The 23,620-nt window shown below is 38.5% G+C and overlaps 1 protein-coding gene across 9 annotated transcripts in view; it reads left to right on the top strand.

Annotated features, from left to right (window-relative positions):
* Window positions 1-23,620, top strand: part of TAFA5 (TAFA chemokine like family member 5) — a 525,365-nt gene that overhangs the window by 90,439 nt on the left and 411,306 nt on the right. For 8 of the 9 annotated variants that reach the window (XR_006014447.1, XR_006014446.1, XR_006014445.1 and 5 more), the window contains exon 2: window positions 14,013-14,099. The exons of the other annotated variant lie outside the window; for it this stretch is intronic. Coding sequence is in view for 4 of the 8 variants with exons in the window: in XM_042018262.1 (XP_041874196.1) it covers window positions 14,013-14,099 (87 nt within the window). In the remaining 4 variants the exon portion in view is untranslated. The remainder of the gene's footprint in view (window positions 1-14,012; window positions 14,100-23,620) is intronic. 9 annotated transcript variants of the gene reach the window in all.

Below are 23,620 nucleotides of genomic sequence, written 5' to 3'. Positions count from 1 at the left end.
CAGTTTTTCTAAAAATGTAGAAGCAAAAGTAGAATGCATTTCATCAGAAACACTGTGTGGGATTTATTACAAAAGTCTTATTAAGATTCTTTCTTTATACATCTGCTTTTTAGAATTTCTTAATTTCTTTTGTTCAAGAAACAGAAGTTCTACCTACAGAACTTTATTTTGTTTATTCTTATATGGATTTGATTTCATTTTCCAGTGGAATTTCTGCTGTAAAGTGTATTTCCTTAAACTACTTCTGTATTTTTTCCTAATGTAAGGGATTGTCAATGACACTGACTAGTGGCGCTGAGTAAGGCACAAATGGTGGCTTTGGAAAGAAGAGAGGTACCAAGGGTAGCATCTTGCAGTCAGCAAGTGGCAGTCCCAGAGCAGGGGCAATACTTGGGGTCAGTGCAGGAGCAGGTGCCAAGACTCTGCTCAGATGAGCTCCTTGGCCCATGGCCAAGAGGAATCTTTGAAAAGCTGAAAAAAGACATCTTGCAGGGTTGTAGAAAATCTGCTCATACCAAATTAACACCAATGAAAGCAAGCACTTTACATGGACTCTGATTATTGTATCATTGGCTGTGATAAAGGCATATAAGCTAAGTTTCTTCAGAAAAAATTTCTTACTTAGAAATTGGCTTAAGTTATTGCCAGTGGATTCCCCTCTCTAAAACTCATTGTATCATAAAAATTGTAATAAAACATTAAATACTGTCACAGACAGAGTGCATACATAAACCATCCTTAAAAGTGTGCATTTGAAATTTGCATACTGTAACAAAAGTAATACAATTTACAAGCTATGTAAAGCCATTAGACCCAAGAAGGTAATAACCAAGTATAGGGATTTACTTGCTGTCCTCTACGGCCAGAGAGAATGAGCATAAAAAGTAGAAAAGTCACATGGATATTTGGTGAATTTTGAACTTGGAAATTCTGAAAATAAGAGAGAGAAATGTGAAGTTCCGAATGAAACTTCTGCTTATTTTGCTATAGCGAGGAGAGCTCTGTGGGCAGGTTAGCAGTAGGAATCTGACGGAAAAGATGAGTCAAAGGAGAGGAGATCTAGGAAACTTTTTATTGCCCTGGTAACGGAAGTACATAAAACTGCAAATTTAGATGTTTGGGGTTTGGAGAAGTCTTGGTATGATGTGCTTTTCTGCTTGTGTATTTTGCCTAATGTCTATTATGTTTCAGTAATTCATACACTGAGCTCAACTGTAATTCACGTGCCTCAAGGTAGGGTGCATTGGTCAGTACAGGAACCAAAGGAAGATAAGTATTTAATTCCTTCCACTAAAACCTTTATTTTCTTGCAGAGTTCTTCTGCAATTGCATGCATAAGTTTGGCAGGCCTTCATTCTGATTTCTTTGTTTGTGCAGCGCAGAATAATGGTGCAGCATTTCATTAAGAGGCAACCATGCCAAAAATTAATGAAAGCTTACTATTTTTTATAGCTGCATTGTAGATTTTACTCTCTTCTGGCAGGTAGAACTTTTATTCTATCATGACCTAAATATTTACAGTTGTCTGCAACCCCTGTAAGTAAGCTATTTATTGCTTTTGCTACTAGTTTCATGTCAGGATAGAAATGTACCAGTGTGTATGTGCCTTGTACATTAGGATTATGTAGATTTGTTTACAGTTATGAAATAATTTTAGAGAGTTTGTTCACATGGAGCTCCATGAGGGTATATTTCAGGGACAGGTATGAGCTCATTTATTTGTGGAAAAGGCTTGGTCCTTGTTTTTTAAGCTTTACACAATTTTTAAGCTTTACACAATTTACCATTGAAATACTATCTACTCCAGGGGTGCACAGTGCTTGTGTGCAGACATGTTTTTAGTGTGAGCTGTTAGGGCACAATGTTTTCTGGTGTACAATAAACATAGAAATACTTTTTCTAAGACTACTTCTGATGTCTTCTCCAAGAAGATTAGCATAGAATCATAGAATATAATCATAGAATACACTGAGTTGGAAGGAACCATCAGGATCATCAAGTCCAACTCCTGGCCCTGTGCAGAAGGCCCCAAGAATCACACCACATGCCTGAGAGTGTTGACAAAACCTGTCTTGAACTCTGGCAGAGTGTCTTTATTTTGCTCTCAGTACCTTCCTTCTGCAGGAGACCCATGATGGCATAGAAGGGCTTAGACAAGCATACAAAGGAATTGTTAACAATGTCTTCTTCTTCAGTTTGTATGTGATGATATGTAGAGCTATTCATATCTCTTGCAACAAATTGATACTTCCAAAAATAAAGGAATATCTGACCAGGCATGATGTTGAGAAGCTGAGCTTCCCTGGCAGGCCAGGTTCGTTGGGGTTTTTTTACCTTATACATTTCTGTGACTGAGGAGGTGCAAGAATTGACCTAGTCCTCAGGAAGAGGCCAGTTGCTGTGGCATGGTAGTGATTTTTCCATGTGAAATAATAAGTTAAATGAATAATGTGAGCAAACAAAAAGACAAACCAAATAAGTATTACTAGATAAATTAGTAGTACTTTTGTTTATTTTTTTAATAACTGAGATAACTCATTTTATGCTTTCTGCAAAGATATATCAGCAGTAGAGCATATGATTCTCAGTTACAACTCAGCTGTATAATGAAAGGAAACAGGGGTCCCCAAAATGCATTGTGCTTCACCAAAAATAAACAGATAAATCCGAGCATCAGTGGAATTCTAGGAATTTGGAATATTAACTTGCTTGTCCAACTTGTCACCTTTAAACCTCCCTTTCTGTAGGATAATGAAAAATTAAACCACAGCATTATAATTAAAATGGTAGTGCCTGGAGCTTTTTTTTCATATATGCATATGCATATTTCATCTTCTGTGCATCAGCCTGATGCTATGACCATTTTGTTTTAAGTTGGAGAAAATTTCTAGACGCTTAGATCCTCTGTTCCCTTCATATTGTTTTAGTAATAAAAAAGCATGGATCTTGTGCTAGCAGATTATTTGCTTTTCATATAGAAACATTGAGCAATGGAATTTATGTTGTTGATTATCTGGTATTTATTGCAGTCTGTGTTTCTTTAAACAATTCAAGTCCAGCAGAATGCTTAGCATTTGTTGCTAGAAGAAAGCTAAAGAAACCCATAGAATGCTCTCTGTAAGCATAGATGTGTGCTAACTTGCAGGCATTTGTCTTGACAGAAGAAGTGGAGCAGTGATGAAAGCCTATCTCCACAGTGAATATTACACACTGTGTTATTCTGTAATTTTTTTTTGAAAAAATAAAGACATCATTATACAGTTTTGCTTTGCCTCACATCTTAAATGAATTTGAAAGGTTCTTCAAATAAACCTCAACAATTTATTCACTGTAGTTGAAACTGGAATTTCTCCTGCTTTCCCTGGTTGCATCTCAGTGTTCCTTTTCATCTCCCCAGTTTTCAACTTACAGTTAAAATTATCACCACAAGGTGGAGTTCTGAACTTTCCAGCATGAAAAATCTCTTCATCACATCAAAAGGGAGCAAATGTAATTTCTTCTTAACTATTACACTGCAGCCACAGTGTCTGTCACTGTAGTTGGAGCAGCTGCAGCACCTGTAGTTGTCTCATTGTCAGATTTAGAGACCTTCTTTCCCTCCTGAGGGTACTGAGTGTTGAATATGGCTCAATAAACCTGGGCCAGTCCCTGACACATTGCAGTGATTTGGGTCCTCTTTGCAGTGCCAGGTGCCAGCACACTTTTAAAAAATATTTTGCTTGTTTTTCTGGCTTCTTAACTTGTTCGGGGGAAGATGAAAACATGTTGGAGGTGCCCACTGCCATGGGTACTTGTCCATACATCCCACAACTCCAAAATATCCAGCTTTTGGGCAGACCTTAATTATTATAAAGATAATAATCTTAATTCTTTGTCTGACCTTAAAGAAGACCTCAACCATACAGAACAACATGCTCTAGCAAAAAACCCAGTTTCGTTTCAAGGGTAGTCAAAGGATATTCAAAATCTTTAAAAATCTGAACTACTGTAATCAGCCTGGAGGACAAGGAAGAAAAAAAAGAGGGGAGAAAAAAATTAGGAAGGTGTCTCCCCTGTAAGTTGTTCCTCTGCAGAGAAAACAACAAAGGTGTGACTATTGATCATTCCCAGTAGATGACTCCCAAAGCACAAAGTGCCTGCAATACTGAACACAGACACCAGATTGGTGTCCCGATCAGTGACACTGTCATATCATAAGCCCATCCTATGAAATACACCACAGAGAACATGTACTGCGAGTAATGTATTACTGGTATAATCGAGACAAAAAGCCACAAATATGAGAGCAAGTAAGTCCACATTGTAACTAGCAATGCAAATGCTAGTTACCAATGCAAAGAATGTTTATAACAATTTTCTTTCAAAACCCTCTGCTCAGATCTGTCCTTATCTCAACCCTTTGAGCCCCACACTGGGTGCCAAAAAGGACTGTTGTGGTTTTAAGCCCAACTGGAGATAAAACACCACGCAGCCACTCTGTCAAACCCCCTTCCCACTCTCAGTGGAATGGGGAGAATTGAAGTAAAACTTGTATGTTGAGGTAAGAACAGTTTAACAATTGAAAATATAGTAAAATACAATAATAATGGTAAATAATAATAATAATAATAATAATAATAATAATAATAAACCAAACACAAACAACCAAGTGATGCACAATGCAATTGCTTACCACCTGCTGACAGATTCCAGACCTTCCTTCCCAAACCCAGGCTGGACTCCCCTTCTGGGTAACCTCCCCCAGTTTATATACTGAGCAGGATGCTCTATGTTGTGGAATATCCCTTTGGTCAGTTTGGGTCACCTGTCCCAGCTGTGCTCCCACCCAGTTTCTTTTCTGCTACTCCTCAGTGGCAGAGCATGAGAGAAGGAAAAAAAAAGGGTCCTTGACTTAGGATAAACAGGACTTCTCAAAACCCCAAAACTTCAGTGTGTTATGAACACCATTCTCATTCTGAATTCAAAATGCAGCACTGTAGCAGGTACTAAGAAGAAATGAACTCTACCCTGGCTGAACCCAGGACAGTTGGTTACATCTGAAATTTGCAGGAGTGCTTATAGGTATAAACATGCAATAGAAGACAATAACTTGAGGCTATTTAAATAGTCTGTCTAGAGTTTAATGGAGTTAGTGCTGATTTTAAATCTGGACTTTTTAACCTCATCTTGTGCATAGGTGACAGTCTCAGAATATTTTTTCCAATTTTTCTATGGATTAAGAAACACAGTTCTGCAGCACGTCAAAGACACTGCTTCATATGATCTTTTTAGTGCTTACAGAGAAGGAATTTTGTATCGTAGTCAATTAAATGTTTTGGAAGGAAAATCTACACTTATCACCCATAAAAAACCAGAATTTTTATTAAGTAGGATTTAGTAAAATTAGTTGGATGTTTAAAGGAATTCTATTATGTATGCTTAGTTATTGAGAAGAAATTATTTCTTACTTTGCAATTCTGACAGGATTTTCAAACATATATAGATTTATCAAATACATAGCTTTGAAGGAATTTCTTTGTCTTTTATAAAAGTAGTGGTTTATAAAATTATCAGTGTTTCTAGTTTATTCTAAATGAGTACTTTTACATATGCATAACTCAGAACTCAATTTGAATATTTTAATTTATGTCTTTTAAACGTATATCTCTAGAGTCTGAATAGGATTGTAGCATTCTTCTTTCATGAGACAATTCACTGCTGGAGTTGATTGGAGGGCTTTAAGTGTAGCTCAACAGCGGCTGTGGTGGGTTGTGGTGCTGAAGGGACAGCTCATGGCAGCGCGAGGCAGCAGTGCCGCAGCGGGAGGGTAGGGCAAGGGGCATAGAAAGTATAATCATTATATTGAAATTATCAGAGAAGGGTTTTTAAAAATTCTTTTATAATAAATATTATTGATTATAAACAATTATTTGTAGTGTTCTTCTTGCTTATGGAACTCACTACATTCTCTAGGATCATGGAAATATTTAGGAGGGTTGTGATAAAGTCCTTCCTCAAAATGAATCTATTTTATTGCTTAGGAGAAAGCAAACTAAGGTACTGAGTAACGGGTTTTTAATATTTATTTCTCTTTTTTTCCCCTTTATTTTGTTAAAAAAAATTATAGCATTATGTGATACTGTCTCTCAGCTTCCCTGCAAATCTTTTTTTTAATGTCACAAAATGTGATTTACTCTGTTATGTTACTCACTAGTGATGAAAAGTCCAAACTATTAACCTTTAATTAAACAAAATAAAATCAGCAGAATTGTAAAGATTATTTCAAAAGCAGTTAATACTTTGCTCTTATTTTCCTTAACCTCTTTACTCCTTCATTTGGAATTTATTCTCTGATAATTTGAGCAAAGTTTGAAAATTCTATTGATATTTTAATTTTTTGTATGCTGTGTGCATGTTCTACATGGGTTTTAAAATGTTCCCTTAAACTTTTTAACAATAAATATTGTAAGCTGCCTTAGTTCAGGCTTTTGTCAGTGTTTTGCAAATTTCTGTTTCTTAGACAGTCAGGTAGGTGTCATGTTTGTCCTAAGCAAATAACATAAATTCTATATAAAGTTTTGGAACAAGAAAAGATTATCTATGTAACTTATTGCCAGGACTCATGTAGAGTAAAATTTTTGTGTACATGGAAGCCCATGGAAGACATTGCTATGGTGGCCTGTAGATACATGTGGTAGTTAGTGTTGCATGCTACTGCTCAGCTGAACAACAACTGCTTCTGTCACCCTCTTCTCTTAGAGACAGTTTCCTCTGATTTCTTCCATTTTGGTTGAGTTTTGCCTAAATTATTATGATGAGACAAGAGAAAATGGACATCAATTTAAATACAATTTTTTAAAATAATTTTTTATCTGTAAGGGTGTTTGAACACTAGAAGAGGATGTTCACCAGGGTTTGGTGATCTGCATCTTCCCAGAGAAACAGTTCTGAGTGACCTTTATTGCCAGATGACTCTGCTCTGAGCAGGGGGATTTGACCAGATGACCTCCAGAAGTTCCTTCTAACTTGAACTACTCTGTGACTCTAAGGCTCTGTAAAATGAAAGGAAATTATCTGTGTTACCAAGTGAAATGAAGCTACATGAAGCAGACTCATGTTTTCATTTGAGATTCTAGGTGATAGCTAGCAGTGACTCCTCAAATTTTTCTCACTCATTGGGCCCTTGTTTTCTGTGTGAAAGTCAGAAAGGCTGTGTGCTTTCCCGCAGTCAAGCACAGTCACAAAACCAAGCAAAACCAAAAATAACAAAAATTTACCCCACAACTAGATTTCTGTGTTTTAGAATTGTCATGCTATATCAGAGATTAGTAATGCAAACAATAGAAGTATCACCTTTGACAAGAGAAAATGAATTTGCTTCACTTGCCATTCTCTAAGATTTCCCCCTATATGTTGTTGACAATCTCTTAGCTCCTGGTAAAGTTAGCACAATGCTGATCATGACCAAATGTCAAGTGAAATGTTATGGGGTTTTTTTCAGTCATCATGACTCCCTTCACTGATTGTGTTGATGGTGGTTGTCCCTTTTAAGTGAAGCCATCAATTTTAACTGATACTCACAATTCTGAGACTCCTCTCATTGATCTCATATGATCATCCTATGAGGAATGACAAATGTCATTGTCTAAACCATCAAAACTATCTGGGATTCCTACAGCTTTCCTAGCTCCATATGTTCATATTTAACAGCTTAACTTTCAGTTTCCAGTATGGGATTCCTGTGGCTTTCTTCATTAGTGTTTGGCCAGGCATTCCACAAACTTCACAGCAGAGGGCCCTTGCTAACATCTTGTAAGTGGGCTCTCTGGTACCCACTGTAATTTCACTAGTCTTTCTTTCCAGATTGTCTGAAAAGCATCCTGCAGGTTCTTGCACATTCTAGGCAAAGGCTGATTTTCTCTTCAAGTAAGGACTTTGCTTCATGTGTACACTTCTGGACTAGCCAGAGGTGTGGGTTTTTAGTCAATCCTTTGTACTGTCACTTCTAAACTGCACATAAACATAGCTATTCTAATAACATCTATGTTAGTGAATATGGATTTTTTGTATAAGGGACTGTACTCCTTCTTAGTGGGAGCTATGCAGGCTGCTATTTCAAAAAGCCAAAATACATTTATTGATATTGTTATGGCTTTTGTATAATTTCAGATAACTGAATAGTTTATCACAGTCAGCTTTTTATATGTGGGAACAAAGTAGGGCGAAGAAAACAGTAACTTGTTCTAACCAGATAACATGGCCTGATCTCAGTATTACAAAACAGTCCCAGAGGGGATTATATCTCCAAGAGGGTGGTCCACATGTAAAGTCTTCCTTTAGTCCTTTGTTAGAAACAGTTTCTACACACCTATTTGACTGCATTTCACCTGGAACTATGAACTGTTAAATCCTATTATCCTTTCATTTGAGTGCACTTCCATTTATCTCTGCCCAATCCCTGTCTCAAAAGAAATGAAAGGAGACAAACTTGTGGTACAGGACAGTTTTTTGTCTTTCACATGACACTGGTTTTTATGAAACAGAACAATCCATGAGCAACAGTTAAATTGGAGGAAGTTTTTTGCATGTGCTAACATGAACAGGTAGCTGTGATGGTAGCGAACAGGCAAAAAAATCTTGCCGTGTACTTGGGAGAACCAGAGAAAATGAAAAAGTGTTCCTGCAACTGAACTGAGCACCTAAGTACTTTAATATCAAGAGTCTCTTTTTCTCTAACCTGGTAATTTTGCTAATGTACAGTCTATCTTCCTAATTTTTCTATTACTCTGGTAATAAAAATGATAATAAAAATTACCCAGAAGTACCCACTCATTGCAGTTTTCTGGTCCTGTAGTGAGAATATGAGGACCTTAAATAATATTTTATCTAAATTTGGATCTTGAGGTAGTCTGTAGGGAACAGATATCTGATCTCTAAGAATAGGATGTTCCTTAGCATGCTAAGGTTGCTAAAGGTAGACATCTCAGGAATTTCCAGTCCAAATAGGGATGTGTGACTTTAAGTGCACACAGAAAGGACAGAGGGAGGGCTGAAAGAGAGAGAACTGATGGGTGAAAGAGGAAGAAAGAAAAGAAGGGAAAGTAATAGAGATGGGGAGAGAGGGAATAAGAGATTCTACAATAGGAGTTCTTGGACAATAATTGATCTGAATGACTGTTTGTGCAGTGATTAAATGTATGTGTTAGGCTAAAATGGATCTGAGGACACAGTCTGATCTATTCTCTTATGTGAATCAGGATTGCCCCAATGGGTATTTATTAAATTATTCTTAAACATGTGTTGAAATGTAGATTCACTATCAATAATAAACAGCTCCATTATTTAACTGTCCTGACAGATGAGCTGTTTTCAGTTAGCATCTAATGTAAATCCTCTTTCCTATACTGGTAGCCCTAATTAAAAGCAGGTCTAATTTATCTACATCTTTCTTAAAAGATGAAGCCACAAACTGAGAGAAGTGCTGTTGTTGGAACTTCAGGAGACACTACTTACATTGTCTTTTTTTTCTGCCAATGAATTCCAAGATTATGCTTCACTTTGTTACAATAATATTGTATTTTTGGATCATTATTCACTTTGTGATCCACTATACCTTCATACCTTTTTCCATTATTTAAGCAGATGTCCACAATTTTCTCTTTTTAAATTGTTTAGCACTTGAGAAAAAATGTAATGCCTGTGCTTCCCCTCTGCCAAAATAAAAGACAAATTGCTGTGTTCCTGATTTAGAAGAATCCTGCTATCATTTGATCTCTGAATTCATTAAATGTCTGCAAAACTCTATCTATCTATCTATCTATCTATCTCTCAATATAATATATTTACATGATTATACTATTAAATTATTATTATTAAATAAGTCATATTCTCTTCCCTGATATTCAGGTGTAAATACACTTACTGCAGTTGTCCCTCAAGGTCTGACCTCATTACAGCTGGAAATACAATGTGTGTCTTTTTATTGCAGAAATAGTTTACCCAAATGGAACTATTTGGGGAATACAGCTAGCCTTTCTTTTTCTTCTTTTTTTTCCCTTCCCTTTATTCTAAAAACAAGACTTCTCTGTATAATGTATATTGTTTGAAGGAGGATATTTAGGTATCAAAGTCATGTTCTGGATATGATGCCTCCTGTTCTGAATGTGATGATCTGGGAATTCTCTTTCATTGCTCTCATATATCAGTACCAGTTATGGTCCATATAACTGTCATTGTTTGAGTAACCTGCAAATTTGTTGCTGTAATGAACCTTCCCGATAAACAAAGTTATTTTTCTTTATTAAGTCAGTGGTTGGATCTACAGCTGAACAGAAAGGCTTATTGTGTAAAGATCTGAGGTTATATGTAACATATTTTGAAATTCTGTATATGGACAGGAGAATATAGTCATGCTTACAGCAGTGGGCAGGAAATCACAGTTTTGAATCTTGGCTGTGCCACAGACTTTCTGTGTGACTTTGGACAAGCTACTCTTTGTGCATTAGCTAATAATACTATCTCTATCTCCCAGGGGTGTTGTGAGAATACATTCATTAATGTTTGTAAGGCACTTGGATGCTATAGCAATGGGGCCATATAAGCACTTAGAGAAACAATCCATTTTTGCAACAATGTGCATCTCCCTGACTAAGGGCTTTTTTGTTGGAAGTTTTTCATAGATGCTTGTTATGAATAAATCTACTTTATAATGATACAGTGAGGTTAAACTGCCTTTTGGAGTGCAGTTTCACTTTAGTATTCAGAACAGGTGTAAACAGTCATAAGTTGGAAAGCTGTTCCCAAAGAAAGAGAATACCATTTTATAGTCAGACATTTGAATAGAAAAGATACTTCTCCTGATTCATCAAGCTCAAAACATGGAGGATTATTTACATCTCTATCTGTCTCGTAAATAGTTTATTCTATTTTAAGCACTTCTCATTATATTGTCTAAACTACCTCCTCAGGCAAGTAATTTCATTGCCTAATTGCCTTTAAAGTTAAACAGCTCAAATGTCTACTCTACTTTTTCCTTGTGGATATAGGCTGCTCTTTCAGTCTGTCCTTTCTTTCTGAAATAACCTTCACTCACATGTGTTCAATTCAGACATACCACGCAGTTACAGCAGGTTAACAAGGTATTGCTTTAGTGCTGATGGGAGGTAAATTGGTAAGCCACTATAACTTGATTTGATAATTTGCCTGGCTGAGTGCTGGTCAGTGTTAAAATCTGAATGTGAGGCTCAGGACATTAACACCAAGGAGCAGAAAAAGAGTATTCAGTATTCCCAAGGCTTTTGGAAAGGACTTGGTGAGAGATTTCCATCCTAGGATAAAAGTTGCTGCAATGACTTCATAAAAAAAAAATTGTTTTGCTATGGCTTGTTTTGTTTTTACTTGTAGGAAGTAGTAGCAGCAGACAAACTGTACAAGTAAGAGATGTGGAATAGTGTGAGCAGTCAGTAAGGACAATGAAGAGGGCTCTGTAGCTTTTGAGGCTCAGAAAACAAGATATCTGTTGTGCTTCCATGTAAAGCTTTCTAATTTAGTGATTGAGTTAAATCAAAATGCCTATGAAATCATCATTAGAAGATAGAGACCCTATAAATATCCCAATACTATGTCCTCTCCTACAGCATTAAGTGTAGGGAATTGACATGGTCTTAAAAAATATTCAGCTGTAGGAATTCAGTTAATTGCAGTTAAATGCAAGATGCAAAGATACAGAAGAACAGGCCTCATTTGTGCTGGGGTTCATGAGGTTGCTTGTTTGCCATTCAAACAACTATTGTTGTTTGAATATGTACTGCATAGAATTGCTTTTAATAACATTCCCATATGAGTGACAGTATAAACGCTTCTCAAGATGAGTATTATATTATGCCATGGTTAAGCCTTTCCTCACAATGCAGGAGAAAAGAGCTTTGTAATTTTTTTTTTCTTATCTCTATGAGTATTGCGGATTGAATGGGGTTGATATCCTCTATTGTACACATACATAACATATACTCCTCTAGACACAAGGACCAAAAATGAAAGAAAGAAGTACACTATTGCAACTCTTAAGTACAAAAGGAGCCAGAAGCATCAAGTCCCAATCCTCACTTGAATTCACAACCATCAGGCTGCTCCCAGTGTCATGTATTGCCATTTTCTGGATTTAGTAAAAGACTCAGTACAACCATCTTTTCTTTCAGTTTTTCAGTAAATGCAGGACCTGATTCTTAATCAGAATTCCAGATTGTGTAATATAAGTTGGTGCAGGATTGAAGAAAAAATTATCAGTGAAGTCAAGGAGAGGAAGGTTTATTTCACAATTGTTAGTGAGGCAGTATTTTGTCTCAGTTGTTGTACATCCTAACATCTTTTCAATTTTTAGTTTATACATGTCTCTGGTTAGCGAGCATTATTTTAGTAAAATCCTTTGTTACCAGAAATTTCCTGTAAAAATACTTTGTCATAGTGCAGCAACACTAAAATATCTACCAAAATCTTCAGGAAAAATGTAACTCAAAGGATTATTTTTATCTTCTTAAAAAATAGGAAATATTTTATGTTTTGGTCAAATTAATCCTCTTTAAGACACAGTATAAATCACACAAAAATAATTGGGATGATAAAGATTATTGTAGTTTAAAAAAAAAAAAAAGGAAAAAATACCTGTTTACAAAACTCAGTTCTGATAGTCAGCCAGTTAAAAAAATAAGATCATCACAAACAGTGGAAAATTCAAATTCCTGTTAGAGAATTTCTGTCCTATTTTGTGTCTGTAAGAAAGAAGATTACACATATTTGGTAGTATACCTGGAAAAAGAAAATGAAACAGTAGCAGTTACAGTTGTATCACTTTTTTTAATGACTGATTTCTCGAGAATACTTTTCTGTATGAGGAGCAGCAGGATACATAATCTGGAAAGAGTAAGGCCTTTTTCTTATGACAAAGTAAATTGGAGCTATTTCTCACAACAGGAGGTCATTGGTCATATACTGATTCTATCCATTTTGATAGGACAACATTATTCATAAACATCTTCATGCCTATGGTATGTCCTTAGGATTGATACCAGTTGCACGTGTTTTCTGCAACAAAATAACTTCTGATTACTTGCTGATTGCCTTGCTGATCCCTCAGGTGATATTTAATATACAATTAGATGCTATCTTGCTCATACTATTTGATATTTCAGTTTACTACATAAAGTACACACCTGCTTCTTATAGCCCCCCCTTTTATTGTTCTGTAGTGATTTTGAAAAAAAAAAAATTAAAACCTAATGGTTCCTAATAGAAGAAAATAAAAATGTGTTACATGTCTTCAAAGAGAAAACAATAAAAAATATGGTTATTATTCAAAATAAATCCAAGATATCCTTTTTACCGTAACAATTATTCTACTTAATATACTGCTTTTTACTAGTCCCTCATTTCTAGAAGTAATTGTCATGTGTTTTAGGAATTTGATCTGTTCTGATTGTATAGAATTATGTTAGTTTTTTGTGGAAAAAAAAGGCTTTTTCTGGTACAGTTTCTTTGTAAAGTTAAAAAAATCCACAAAGCAAGCTGCATGTGGATCCAGTATTTATCCTCTGTGGTTTTCTTTAAGATGGTTTTACTATGAAAGCTACGACTAGGTAGGTGCTAGGTACTATACTATAACCACTTTATAGGGAAGATAATGAATACTTAAACTCTTTCAAATAGAAAAGAAGAAAGGGTGGGAAGAGAGATTCTACCAAGTTTCAGTTGTGTCAGAGGTGACTGGATGTTTTTGGTTAACTTTATGTCTGAAGTGATGTAAAATAACTCTTCTAAAAATCAGCTAAGGTCAATTTTGTAAGTACTATTCTCAGCATCTTAAAGTAGCTGTCTCATAGAGTAGGATGACAGTAGGGGGAAACACCAAAGTCTTCAATTCTAGACCTTCAGGTGTGCACGCTGTTAGACCCACTAATGTTATAGTTTGTTCTGTGTTCGTTTCCTTTTGCATTTTCAGACATGATTTCAATTGAATCATTTATGGTTCTTCCATTCAGATTATAACAGCTATTTTGGAGCGGATAACCCTCAATGGCTGTATATGAGACATTGCCCGGGGTGCTTCCAAGATGCTTTTGAGCTGGGTAAGGAAATCGCTGAGTGTTGACACATTCTCAAAGCACTATGGCATGGATTGAGAGCGTAGTTTATAAACTGTGTTACTGACCTATTATTCTGTGCTTTACTGACAGAATAGACTATACCGGTTTCCTCTGAAATGTTAAACAAAAACTAAATAAACATTTTTTCATTAAAAAAAAAGTAAAGTATTTAAAAAAAATTGAATACAATATCTAATCTGTATGTTGTAATAATTCATGCATAAAAACTTCAATTCATCATTGCCCACTTCTGATATGTCTACTTCTCATATAGTAGCCATTCAATGTATAATATTATACTAATCTAATTTCTATTACCACTATATCAATACACTGGTGTGGTAACCCAGACTCAGATTTTTACTGTGACTTTAAGGTCAAAGCTGTTTCTGCAGGTATGGCTTAACCAATCCGCTAGTTTAAGATTTATACTCTATTCAAGATGTAATGCCTGTATCATCCTTACTATCTACATATTACCTTGCACACTCCTGTTCAGTCAGGAACAATTAGTTATCATGACTCATCTCCCCTTTCATATATGGACACAGACAACTGAAAACATAAGGGCTTGTGAACTTGCATCTGTGCAGTACATGGGCTGTGGGTGTGGGGCTTTCACTGAGTGTGCACTAAGAAATTAGAGAAGGATTTTTATCTTTTGTTTAAAGTCTGATGATGAGTATGATGATGAGTGGGACAGTCCAGCACAGGTGTGATGCTAAAACCACCCAGGACTTGGCACTCCTTCTCTATTTAAGGTTAAGCAGTGTCCAAGGGACAGTGTATATTCTGTTGTAGAGGAGGATGTTTTATTTCTTACATTGTTTGTATAATGCTCTTTGTAATGCTTTATCCGGCTGAAATCCAGTGGAATCAGCTACAGTATCTCCAGGATTTTTACAGAGTTAGTTCAAGCTGTGCGCTGTCACTCTTCCATGTACCAGGGGTCATATTTTAATACTGGCTTTTTTGTTAAATGCCAAGTATCTCAGATGCTCCATTTCACCTTGTAATTAAAGCTTTCTACTTCAAAACAATGTAAGCATGCAGAAAAATGGTTCCTATTAGCACATCATAATTTAAAACAAAACCAAAGAGGTTGTTTGCCTCTTAAAATATGTTTTCCACAAAAAGTTTTGTGAAAAGGTTCTATGGAGTGGCTACTTCATTAACTATAGTAAGTTATAGGCCTCCTGATGTATCTGGTAAATAGAAGAAATAAACTTCCTACAAAAACAAACAGACAAGCAAATAATGAATAGGTTGTGCATGCAAGAGAAGGTTATATTAATCTGCAGTTCCTGCCATTATCTCAGCCAGGTGTAAATAGATCGGCCTCCAGTGTATTAATTCCACAGAGTCCAGTCATAAACCTCAGATTAGCTTTCAATAATCCATTTTCTTCCAACTGAAAAAAAAAAAAGTCTTATACCATTTAGTATTAACTGGCCATATTTAATAATAGCTAGAGATTAATTAATACTTTTTCTTTACTGTCAAGAACTAGTGGATTATATTATACATGAATGGCTTGTAAAATGATTATTTTATACTTCAGAATGACAAAGAAGTCTCTGTATTCAGATAAAATATTTAAATTTAACAACCATTTCACCTTTACTTATTCCTGAAAACAGGCCCAGCAGAAACTTAATAAATAAAATTCTGGGTCTCTTTTAATGTCATAGTCTTATAATCTCTTGAAAACATGAGAAATTTTAGGTTAAAGAAAAGAGTGCCATAGTGGTAAATCCATTTTAATTTATATGTAAAATGTAATAATTGTTAATTTTGTGCATGTAAAAATTTTAAATGTTTATTTGAGGTTTTGAGTAATTTTTAAACCATGTGCACTTAACATTTGTCTGAAAAATTTGTTTCCCTTTCACTAGCTTAGTAGCAACCAAAGATTACTTCTCTCAGTAGTATCACTCAATGTGCTCAAACATGAGGTGCAGTTGTTGTCTCTTCCCCGTATGTTCAGAACCTGTTCTAATTTATTGTGGAGGTGCCTGGTTTGTTCTGGATATGCATCCCTTTTGCTGCAGCTCACTTTTATACATACTAGAATAAGAATTGCTACTGGAAAGAATTCCAAATGGCCGTTGACGTCTAAATTAATTTCCTGATCAATTTTTTAATACCCAGGTTTTGATGTGGAAAGTCAAAATCTAAGGAAATGTAAAGGAGGTTCTCTGGTTAAAGTTAAAACTACAGGTCAAAGAGGTCATTGGTTAAATTGCCAATGAGTATGAGTTTTTATGGCAGAATTCATTTTTGTAGAATTGGTTTTTTGGGATTTTTTAATTTTCCCCCTCCACTAAGATGGGAGAAAGAAACAAACATTGCAAATCCAATAGCTTATTCACTTTTCCATACAACACTGCTATTGGCTATTATATAAAGGTTTGCTGTGACATGGCTCATAGAGTTTGTGTGTATTCAGCATGGCTTTCTCCATGGGTCTTATTCTCAATAAAGAACTTACTCCCTGAATGTTGCAACATTTTAGCTGCATATTTTTTAAGATCCTAAAGAATTGATGCTGGAAACCTGGATCATAACTACATTCCCTTAATTTTATGTGTTTAATCATCCTGGTTATAAAACAAATCATTTTTCTGAAAAAAAAAAAAAGAGTAAACAATTATATTTTGAGAAGTATTTAAAAGTCTGGATGATCTTAAAATACATTAAAAAAATAAATGAGACTAGGCCCCTTCAATTTCATTGTGATTTTTGTGAATAGCCCTACAGTCATTGGAATGTTTGAGCCTATGCCTTGCACACTAATCTTAACTGTGAGTTTCAATAGTTGTATGCTCTCTCTGAATTATCATAGAATCACCGAATAGTTTGTGTTGGAAGGGACTTCAAAAGATCATCTAGTCCAAGCTCTCTGCCATGGGTAGGGATGTCTTTCACTAGATCAGGTTGTTCAAAGCCCACCCAACCTCATTTGAACACTTCATTTCAAGACAAAAATCTTACAACTGAAGGCAGGTAGAAAGGCCTTTAAGGCATTGTACAATCTCTCTTTGAGATTAGTAGTTCTCTTTGTTGCTGTAATTTGCTAACTATTCAGGTCTTTTTAGGTGAACAAAAGCATATTTTGAAGACAAGAATGGATGAAAGCCATAGATAAACCAGAAAAAATGGGTAGTAGAAAAAGGATGGGCAGATGGACACTGCAGTAATACAAGTTCTCTCTTAAGACACATGGGGTTCTTTCCATTAAATTCCAAGTTTCTTCTTCTGCTCAAATATAAAACTAGCCACAGGCAGTCATAGCATATGTAATCATGTATCACAGAAATTAAATCACATCATTTAGATGTCTCTTTCTTCAGACATCAGAATATTTCTTCCTGAATGGGTTGTGTGAAAACTTGGTACATCTTGAATTTAAAAAAAATCTATACTTTGGAAGGCAAGAATGAGTTTCAGCACTGCAGATTCTTCACAGAGGATATGCTGCCTGTCTCCCTCCTCATTGGTAGCTCATTCATTGCAACTCATGTATTTTCTCATATGCATACTGGCATTATAGTTCCTTGGGATCTGTAATGGTTGCAAATACCAAAAGTGTAGGAGCTGGATTTTTTAAGGCTCTAAATTTTTCAAACCCAGATGCAAGGAGGTTTTTATATGTAGAAAATTCCCCAGGTCATAATGCTGTCATTGTTCTCAGTAGGAAACCTTAATTGCAGAGCTAGTTGGATAGGAGTTGGATTAGCTGGCAGAGTGTTGTCTGGAAAATCTTTCAGCTGTGCAATGTTATCACTTCCCCTACGTCCCTCCGCCCCCACCCCTGAGGATTCCTAGCCTACTGCATTTGGTGAGATACATATGTTTTCCCCAGCTACAGGAACTGTGAAGGGTTCCTCTGGGATATCTAAGTATAAATACCCAAGTGTGTCTTCAGTTGCTAGGTTATTTTTAGTCAATGGGTGGTTACCAAGTCATCTATAATTGTGCTGTTAAATGTGTCAGAGCAGCTACTGCAAAATGAGGTGCTCCCTGTAACAGGTGGAGCATATAAAGTAAAATGAGAGAGGACAAAAGCAACATTTCAGAACTGAACTGCTTGAAGATTTGAATTATATAATGGGAGATTTACTGGTAGGCAGATGTGAGGAGGATGATCCATGAATACAACATGGATGAAGGAACATAGTAGCATTGTTTGACTATATGTGGTGGTTTAACACCTGCTAGTAATTAAACACCAAATAGGCCACTCCCCTTTCTCCCACCCCTCTCTGGTGAGAGAGGGCCAAAGGCAGAGACTGTGGGTTGAGACAAAAATTGACTGAAAGCAAACAGCGATGGAATAGGAAATGCACAGTAGCAACAGCCATATTAGTAACAAAAGTATACCAAAGAGAAGGCCCTTTACACACAAAAGGTGTTCACCACCTCAGTTTAGTGCCATGTGGCTGCCGAGACAAAGACAAGATGGGAGACCTTCCTGCAGCTTGGCCGCAGCTCATGGTTATTCTTGAGACGGAGACAAGGTGGCAGATGCTCCACAGCCAGCATTCCCCATCCCTGAGCCTGAGACAATGAAAAACAATGATGGACAAACCCCCAAAATTGTCTGTGTGGTGCTGCCTGCTTTCTGCACTGCTGGGCTTGACTGTGGCCAACAATGCTTGGCTCAGGACCTCTACTTCTTAGGCAGGTCCTTCTTTGGTAGTGGCCAAAAGCTGTTACCAAATGGTGACTGCTGTGTGGGAGAATGTTCAGTGAGTTCCCAGTGAACAACTGTCTACATGGCATGAACTGCTGGCACAGTTCTTTATAAATAGAAAAGAGGAAGAAAATCATACCTGAATAAAAAGTCAGTAAGACGGTAGGAAGAAGATGTGAACAGCAAAATAATTCAACTGAAAAGAAAAATGAAACAAAATTACTTAAAAAAACCCCTCCCCTAAACCATCAAAAGTTCTAAGTAAACATGCACTGTTAGCAAGGAGATTGCACATTGGTAATTCTAAATTATCTAGGATGTGCTATCCCTTTTATGAATCTGCCACTAGGAGACTGGACAGGAAGCAGCATATAGTGTATCAAAAATATTAAAGATATATTAATATATCACCTAATTTGGTAAGTCATGGGAAAAAAATGAAAATTGTAGGTGTTCATGGAAGGAGATGGTCAAATGAATCTGTATTTGTGGTACGTATGGTAGCTGCATCATGTCACAAAACAGAGATCAATAGCATCTCTTTAGATGATAATTTCTACTCCAGTGGCAGTTGCCCAGCATCAGCTGAAGATCAGGAATAAAATCTTGAGGACTGCTGTAGTTGTGCCTAGCTCAAAAGCAAAGAAATGCAAAGCAGCCATTGGTATGCAGACAGAAGAGCGAGGAAAAACCACTTAAACTCTGCAAAAACTAATTGGTGGAAATATATTTATCTGTGCTTATTCCTATATATTCAATATATATTCTATTTTGGTTAGTTTCAAAATGGAAAAGGTTTTATAATGCTACTTCAGGCATATGTGAAAGGTGAAAGATGAACTGGGTGAATTTCAACAAAATAAAATGTTAAACTTAGCATCAGGAGAAACATTCCAGCTGAGAGAACCACTGGGCTGGAATAATCACCTCAAGTGACTGGTGACAGACTATTGACTGAGTAACTCAAAAGTAACAGAAATGAAATCCAGTGGGCATTGGCAAAGGTTTGGTCTAGATAACCTAATAATAGCTATTGTCTGCTCTATTTTTTTTTCAAAGCCAGAAGTAGCTTCCAAATTCATTAGTGAAGATGGACTAATGTCATATTTAGTGCTCCTGCATTTAGGTCTGCATTGGCTGTGCATAATTTGGGGGTTTATTGCATGAACAGGAATAAAATAGTTATGCAAAAGGCATTTAGCACAGCTGAAAATAGTAGGACTTTATTTCTAGGTATGTGGAATACAATCTGAACATGATTGTTTTCCAGGAATTTTAGCACATCTTTATTTATAAAATATCTCAGTAGTGAAGAATAAATCTCACAGAGTCTGGTAGAATCTTTTCACAAAATTAAATGCAGAGTATAGATGATTTTTTCAAATCTCTATACTTGAGCAAAGGCTGCTGTCTTTGCTACAGAGTTTCACTTTTAGTAATTCTGTAGAATTCCATTGAATTTTTGGTAAAAAGAACAAATGAGCTGTATTTCCAAAAGAGAACACACATTTCAAAATTATGCACTTCATTTTCCTGCTGCTTTCTTGTAAGATCTCAGAAGATCTTCTATCTCACACATTTGCTCTTGCTCCCTGATCATCAGGAAAATGCATTCCTCACTTCTCTTCCCAGCTGCAAATGTCTTCTATATTGGAAATGTCTTCCAGCACCATCACTACCCTTTACCAGCTTTTAGGTGCTGAGCATTGCTCCTTCAGCTTTAAAACACAATGGGGAAAACTCCAGTGGAGTGGTTCCCTGGCAGGAGCTACTGCTAGGATCATGGCTTTTTGCCTCTCTATTGTAACTGGAGATGAATGGGGTCAGAGCTCTGGACAAAACCTGGAAATGCAGAGTGAGATAGGTCTGCAAATCTGTTACGGCCTAAGCAGCTTAGAAGTTGTTTGACAGGTGTTATTGCATTAGTTGGGGATGAAAATCTTACTTGGCTGAAAGATAAGGGGGAATTTTTATCAGTGGAATTTATTCAAAAAAGTCTTCCAGAAAAGTCCACACTGGTAACTTGAATTATCTTTAATATTTTATAAATCTTTATGCAGTTGACAAATAAAGAAATTGAGGATGGATATTTTTGAATAGGGCTCATCCTATTTGGAAAGTCCAAAGCTATTTAGATAACACAAAAGTGAGAGTGAACCGTATGTAGTACAGCAAGTGGCGTTGCCAGGTACCACTGTCCTCTCAAATGGGAAGTCTTCTGGAATTCCTTGTTGCTATGAGACTAAATATGTCTGTACGGTGTGAGCACTGAACCAGATTTTGCTCCCACTTCCACTAGTGTGCAAGTAGAGTGACTCCCCTGCAGCCAGGGAGCACAATGCCACGTTCTGGTGTTTTGTTTGTGAAGGGTCTAATCCAAAGGCCAGAAAAATCCAGGAATATTTGTCTAATTCAGAAGGTCAGAGAAGTAAGACTTGTTTAAAATGGGAGAAGGTACCATCTTGCACCTCGAAAGGAGCAAGGAACAAGCAGTTGGGTCTTCTGACCCATTGACAGTGGGTCTTCATGTGCTTTTAATCAAAAAGGAAAGCAATGAGTAAAATTTTTCAGAGGATTTCTCTCTAAATGTGTTCAAACTAAAAGATACATACTGCTTATCCTGGACTGTGTAAACTCTAAAGTTTGACACTTTTAAAATCCAGTTACCTGTGGATTTTAAAGCTGCAATGTCGGTGGGGGGGCAGGGGGGAGAGAGATGTGTTTGCTTAAGTATAAAATGTGTGAATTTTCTTTAGCTACTTGACACTTTTTTCTTTCACCCAGAAGACAAATAAACAAACAAAACCCAACTTGAACTGCGCCCAAGCATGGCAAATTTCTCACCAAAATGTACATTTCAGAATGAAGAATTTACAGTGGAATTTCTCTAGTGTAGCTATGACATTGCTTTAACATTGCATTGCTGTAATCTTCAAATATAGTAAATGCAATACATGGGTTTATAGGGATTTGTGTGAAGTTTAAAATTCAGAAGATGGTTGTTTTTAATGTTTCTCTGTGCTATCTGTGAAAAAAGAAAAGGCATAGGAATGAATTTAACACATATCATAAACAGCATGGGAGATGTTTGCGCAATAAAAATACAGATCTTTTATTAATCTGTCATTTCAAGCATCCACAGACCCTTTCCCGGTTTCTTAAAATTAAGAACATATTTAAATATGAAATATTACAAGAAACCACCCCAATCCACATCATAAATGCAGACGTAACCAAGGTGCTAGGAAAACAAAGCTCTCAGCGTGCAAGTATTCCCGTACTTGGTTTAAATCTCCAAAACTATGGATGTCTATCCCGGAGAAACCGGGGTAGCTCACTGGCCGTCGGTGCGTTACCATCGTCGTCAGTGTTGTGCAGTGAACCTACAGCCAGCCCGAGCAGCACCGCAACTTCCAGCGTTCCGCGGAGCTGCGCGGCGGAAGGCCCCTCCGCTGTACCGGGCCGGGCCGCGCAGCACCGTCCGCCCCGCCGAGGCCGCTGGGCGCTCTGGCCGCCAGCCCTCTGCCCGCAGCCTCCGCGGAGCTGCGAGCCGCACCTGCCCCTGTCCGCACCCGCGCTGCTGTAGTCCTCTCCCCGCATTTCGCGCCCGCCGCTCGCACCTCGCCGACACCCGCTCCACGCTCCGCCCCGCGGGCCAGCGCCGGCCGCGCTGCGGGACACGCAGGCGCCGCGGAGGTTGCGCGGTGCAGCGGCGGCGTTTGAACACGAGAGGCGCGGAGCTGCGCCGCCTGCGCGGGCAGAGGGCACCGGGAGGGAGCCCGGCTCGGGCAGCCCCCGCTGTGCGGCCGGCAGCACTTCGGTGTGCGGCTGTGAACCCTGCCCTGCCCCGAACCGCCGAGCCGCCGCCGCCCGCCTGTGCCCACGGAGATCGGTGCCCTGACCGGGCAGCCCCGGCCGTCGGGGCGGCCCCCGGGTGCGGAGCGCCACCACGCGTCTGCCCCTGGCCGCGGCCACACCACGTCCCGCAACGGCGGGGCCGAGCGCGCAGCCCCCGCGGAGCGGCTCCGCATCGCATCGCAGCACCGCCCCGGCCTTCCCGCCCCCCGGCCCGGCTGCTCTACGGCAGCCGGTGGCCGCGGCAGGGTCCTTCCCCTGGAGTGGGAGGGCGGCAGCAAAATCACAGCCTTGGTGTTTCGTTTTTTTTCGTGGTTTTTTTTTTTATTATTTTTTTGTGGGCTGGTTTGGTTTGTTGTTTTTTTTTTTTTTTTTTCCCCTCCCTGATTTATTACATTCTTTCATTTGCGCTCCTGTTTTCCGCGGGGATTGCTGCAGCGGAGGCATCAACCTGTAGACTGAGAGAGCCCGCCGTAGCCCGGCGCGGCTGCTCGGAGGGCGCGTTGCGGTGGCACCGCCGGGGCGCGGCCCCGGGACAGGGTCGACCCCGCGGGCGGACGGCGGACGAGGGAGCGGGGCCGGCCACGGCGCCTGGGGAAATTCCTGGGGCCGGGCGACGAGGAGCCCCGGCGGCGGAGGTGCAAGCCCAAAGGGAGACCAGCGATCTGTGCAAGAGCCCCGGGGACGGCGGGATGAACTGACTTCCCTCCCGCCCCCCCGCACCCGCACTGGAGAGCATCTCCGAGCTGGGGGAGGAGGAAGGGGGTGCAACAAATTGCCGCCAGCCGGGAGAAGTTGCAGTAAAGAGAGATCCCTCCCTCCCTCCCGCTCCCTCCCCTCCCCTCCCCGCTCGCTCTCTCCTCCCCGAGCCGTGGCAGCGAGCAGCGGAGCAGCGGCCCGACGAGCGAGCGGCACCCGCAGCCCGGCGATGCTGCAGCGGCTCCCGCGGAGC

This window comes from Corvus kubaryi, unplaced genomic scaffold (genome assembly GCF_017639235.1).
Source record: "Corvus kubaryi isolate FWS band 111438036 unplaced genomic scaffold, C.kubaryi_AGA036_p1.0 137, whole genome shotgun sequence".
Classification (NCBI taxonomy): Eukaryota; Metazoa; Chordata; class Aves; order Passeriformes; family Corvidae; genus Corvus; species Corvus kubaryi.
This window is presented reverse-complemented; position numbering and strand designations above follow the sequence as displayed.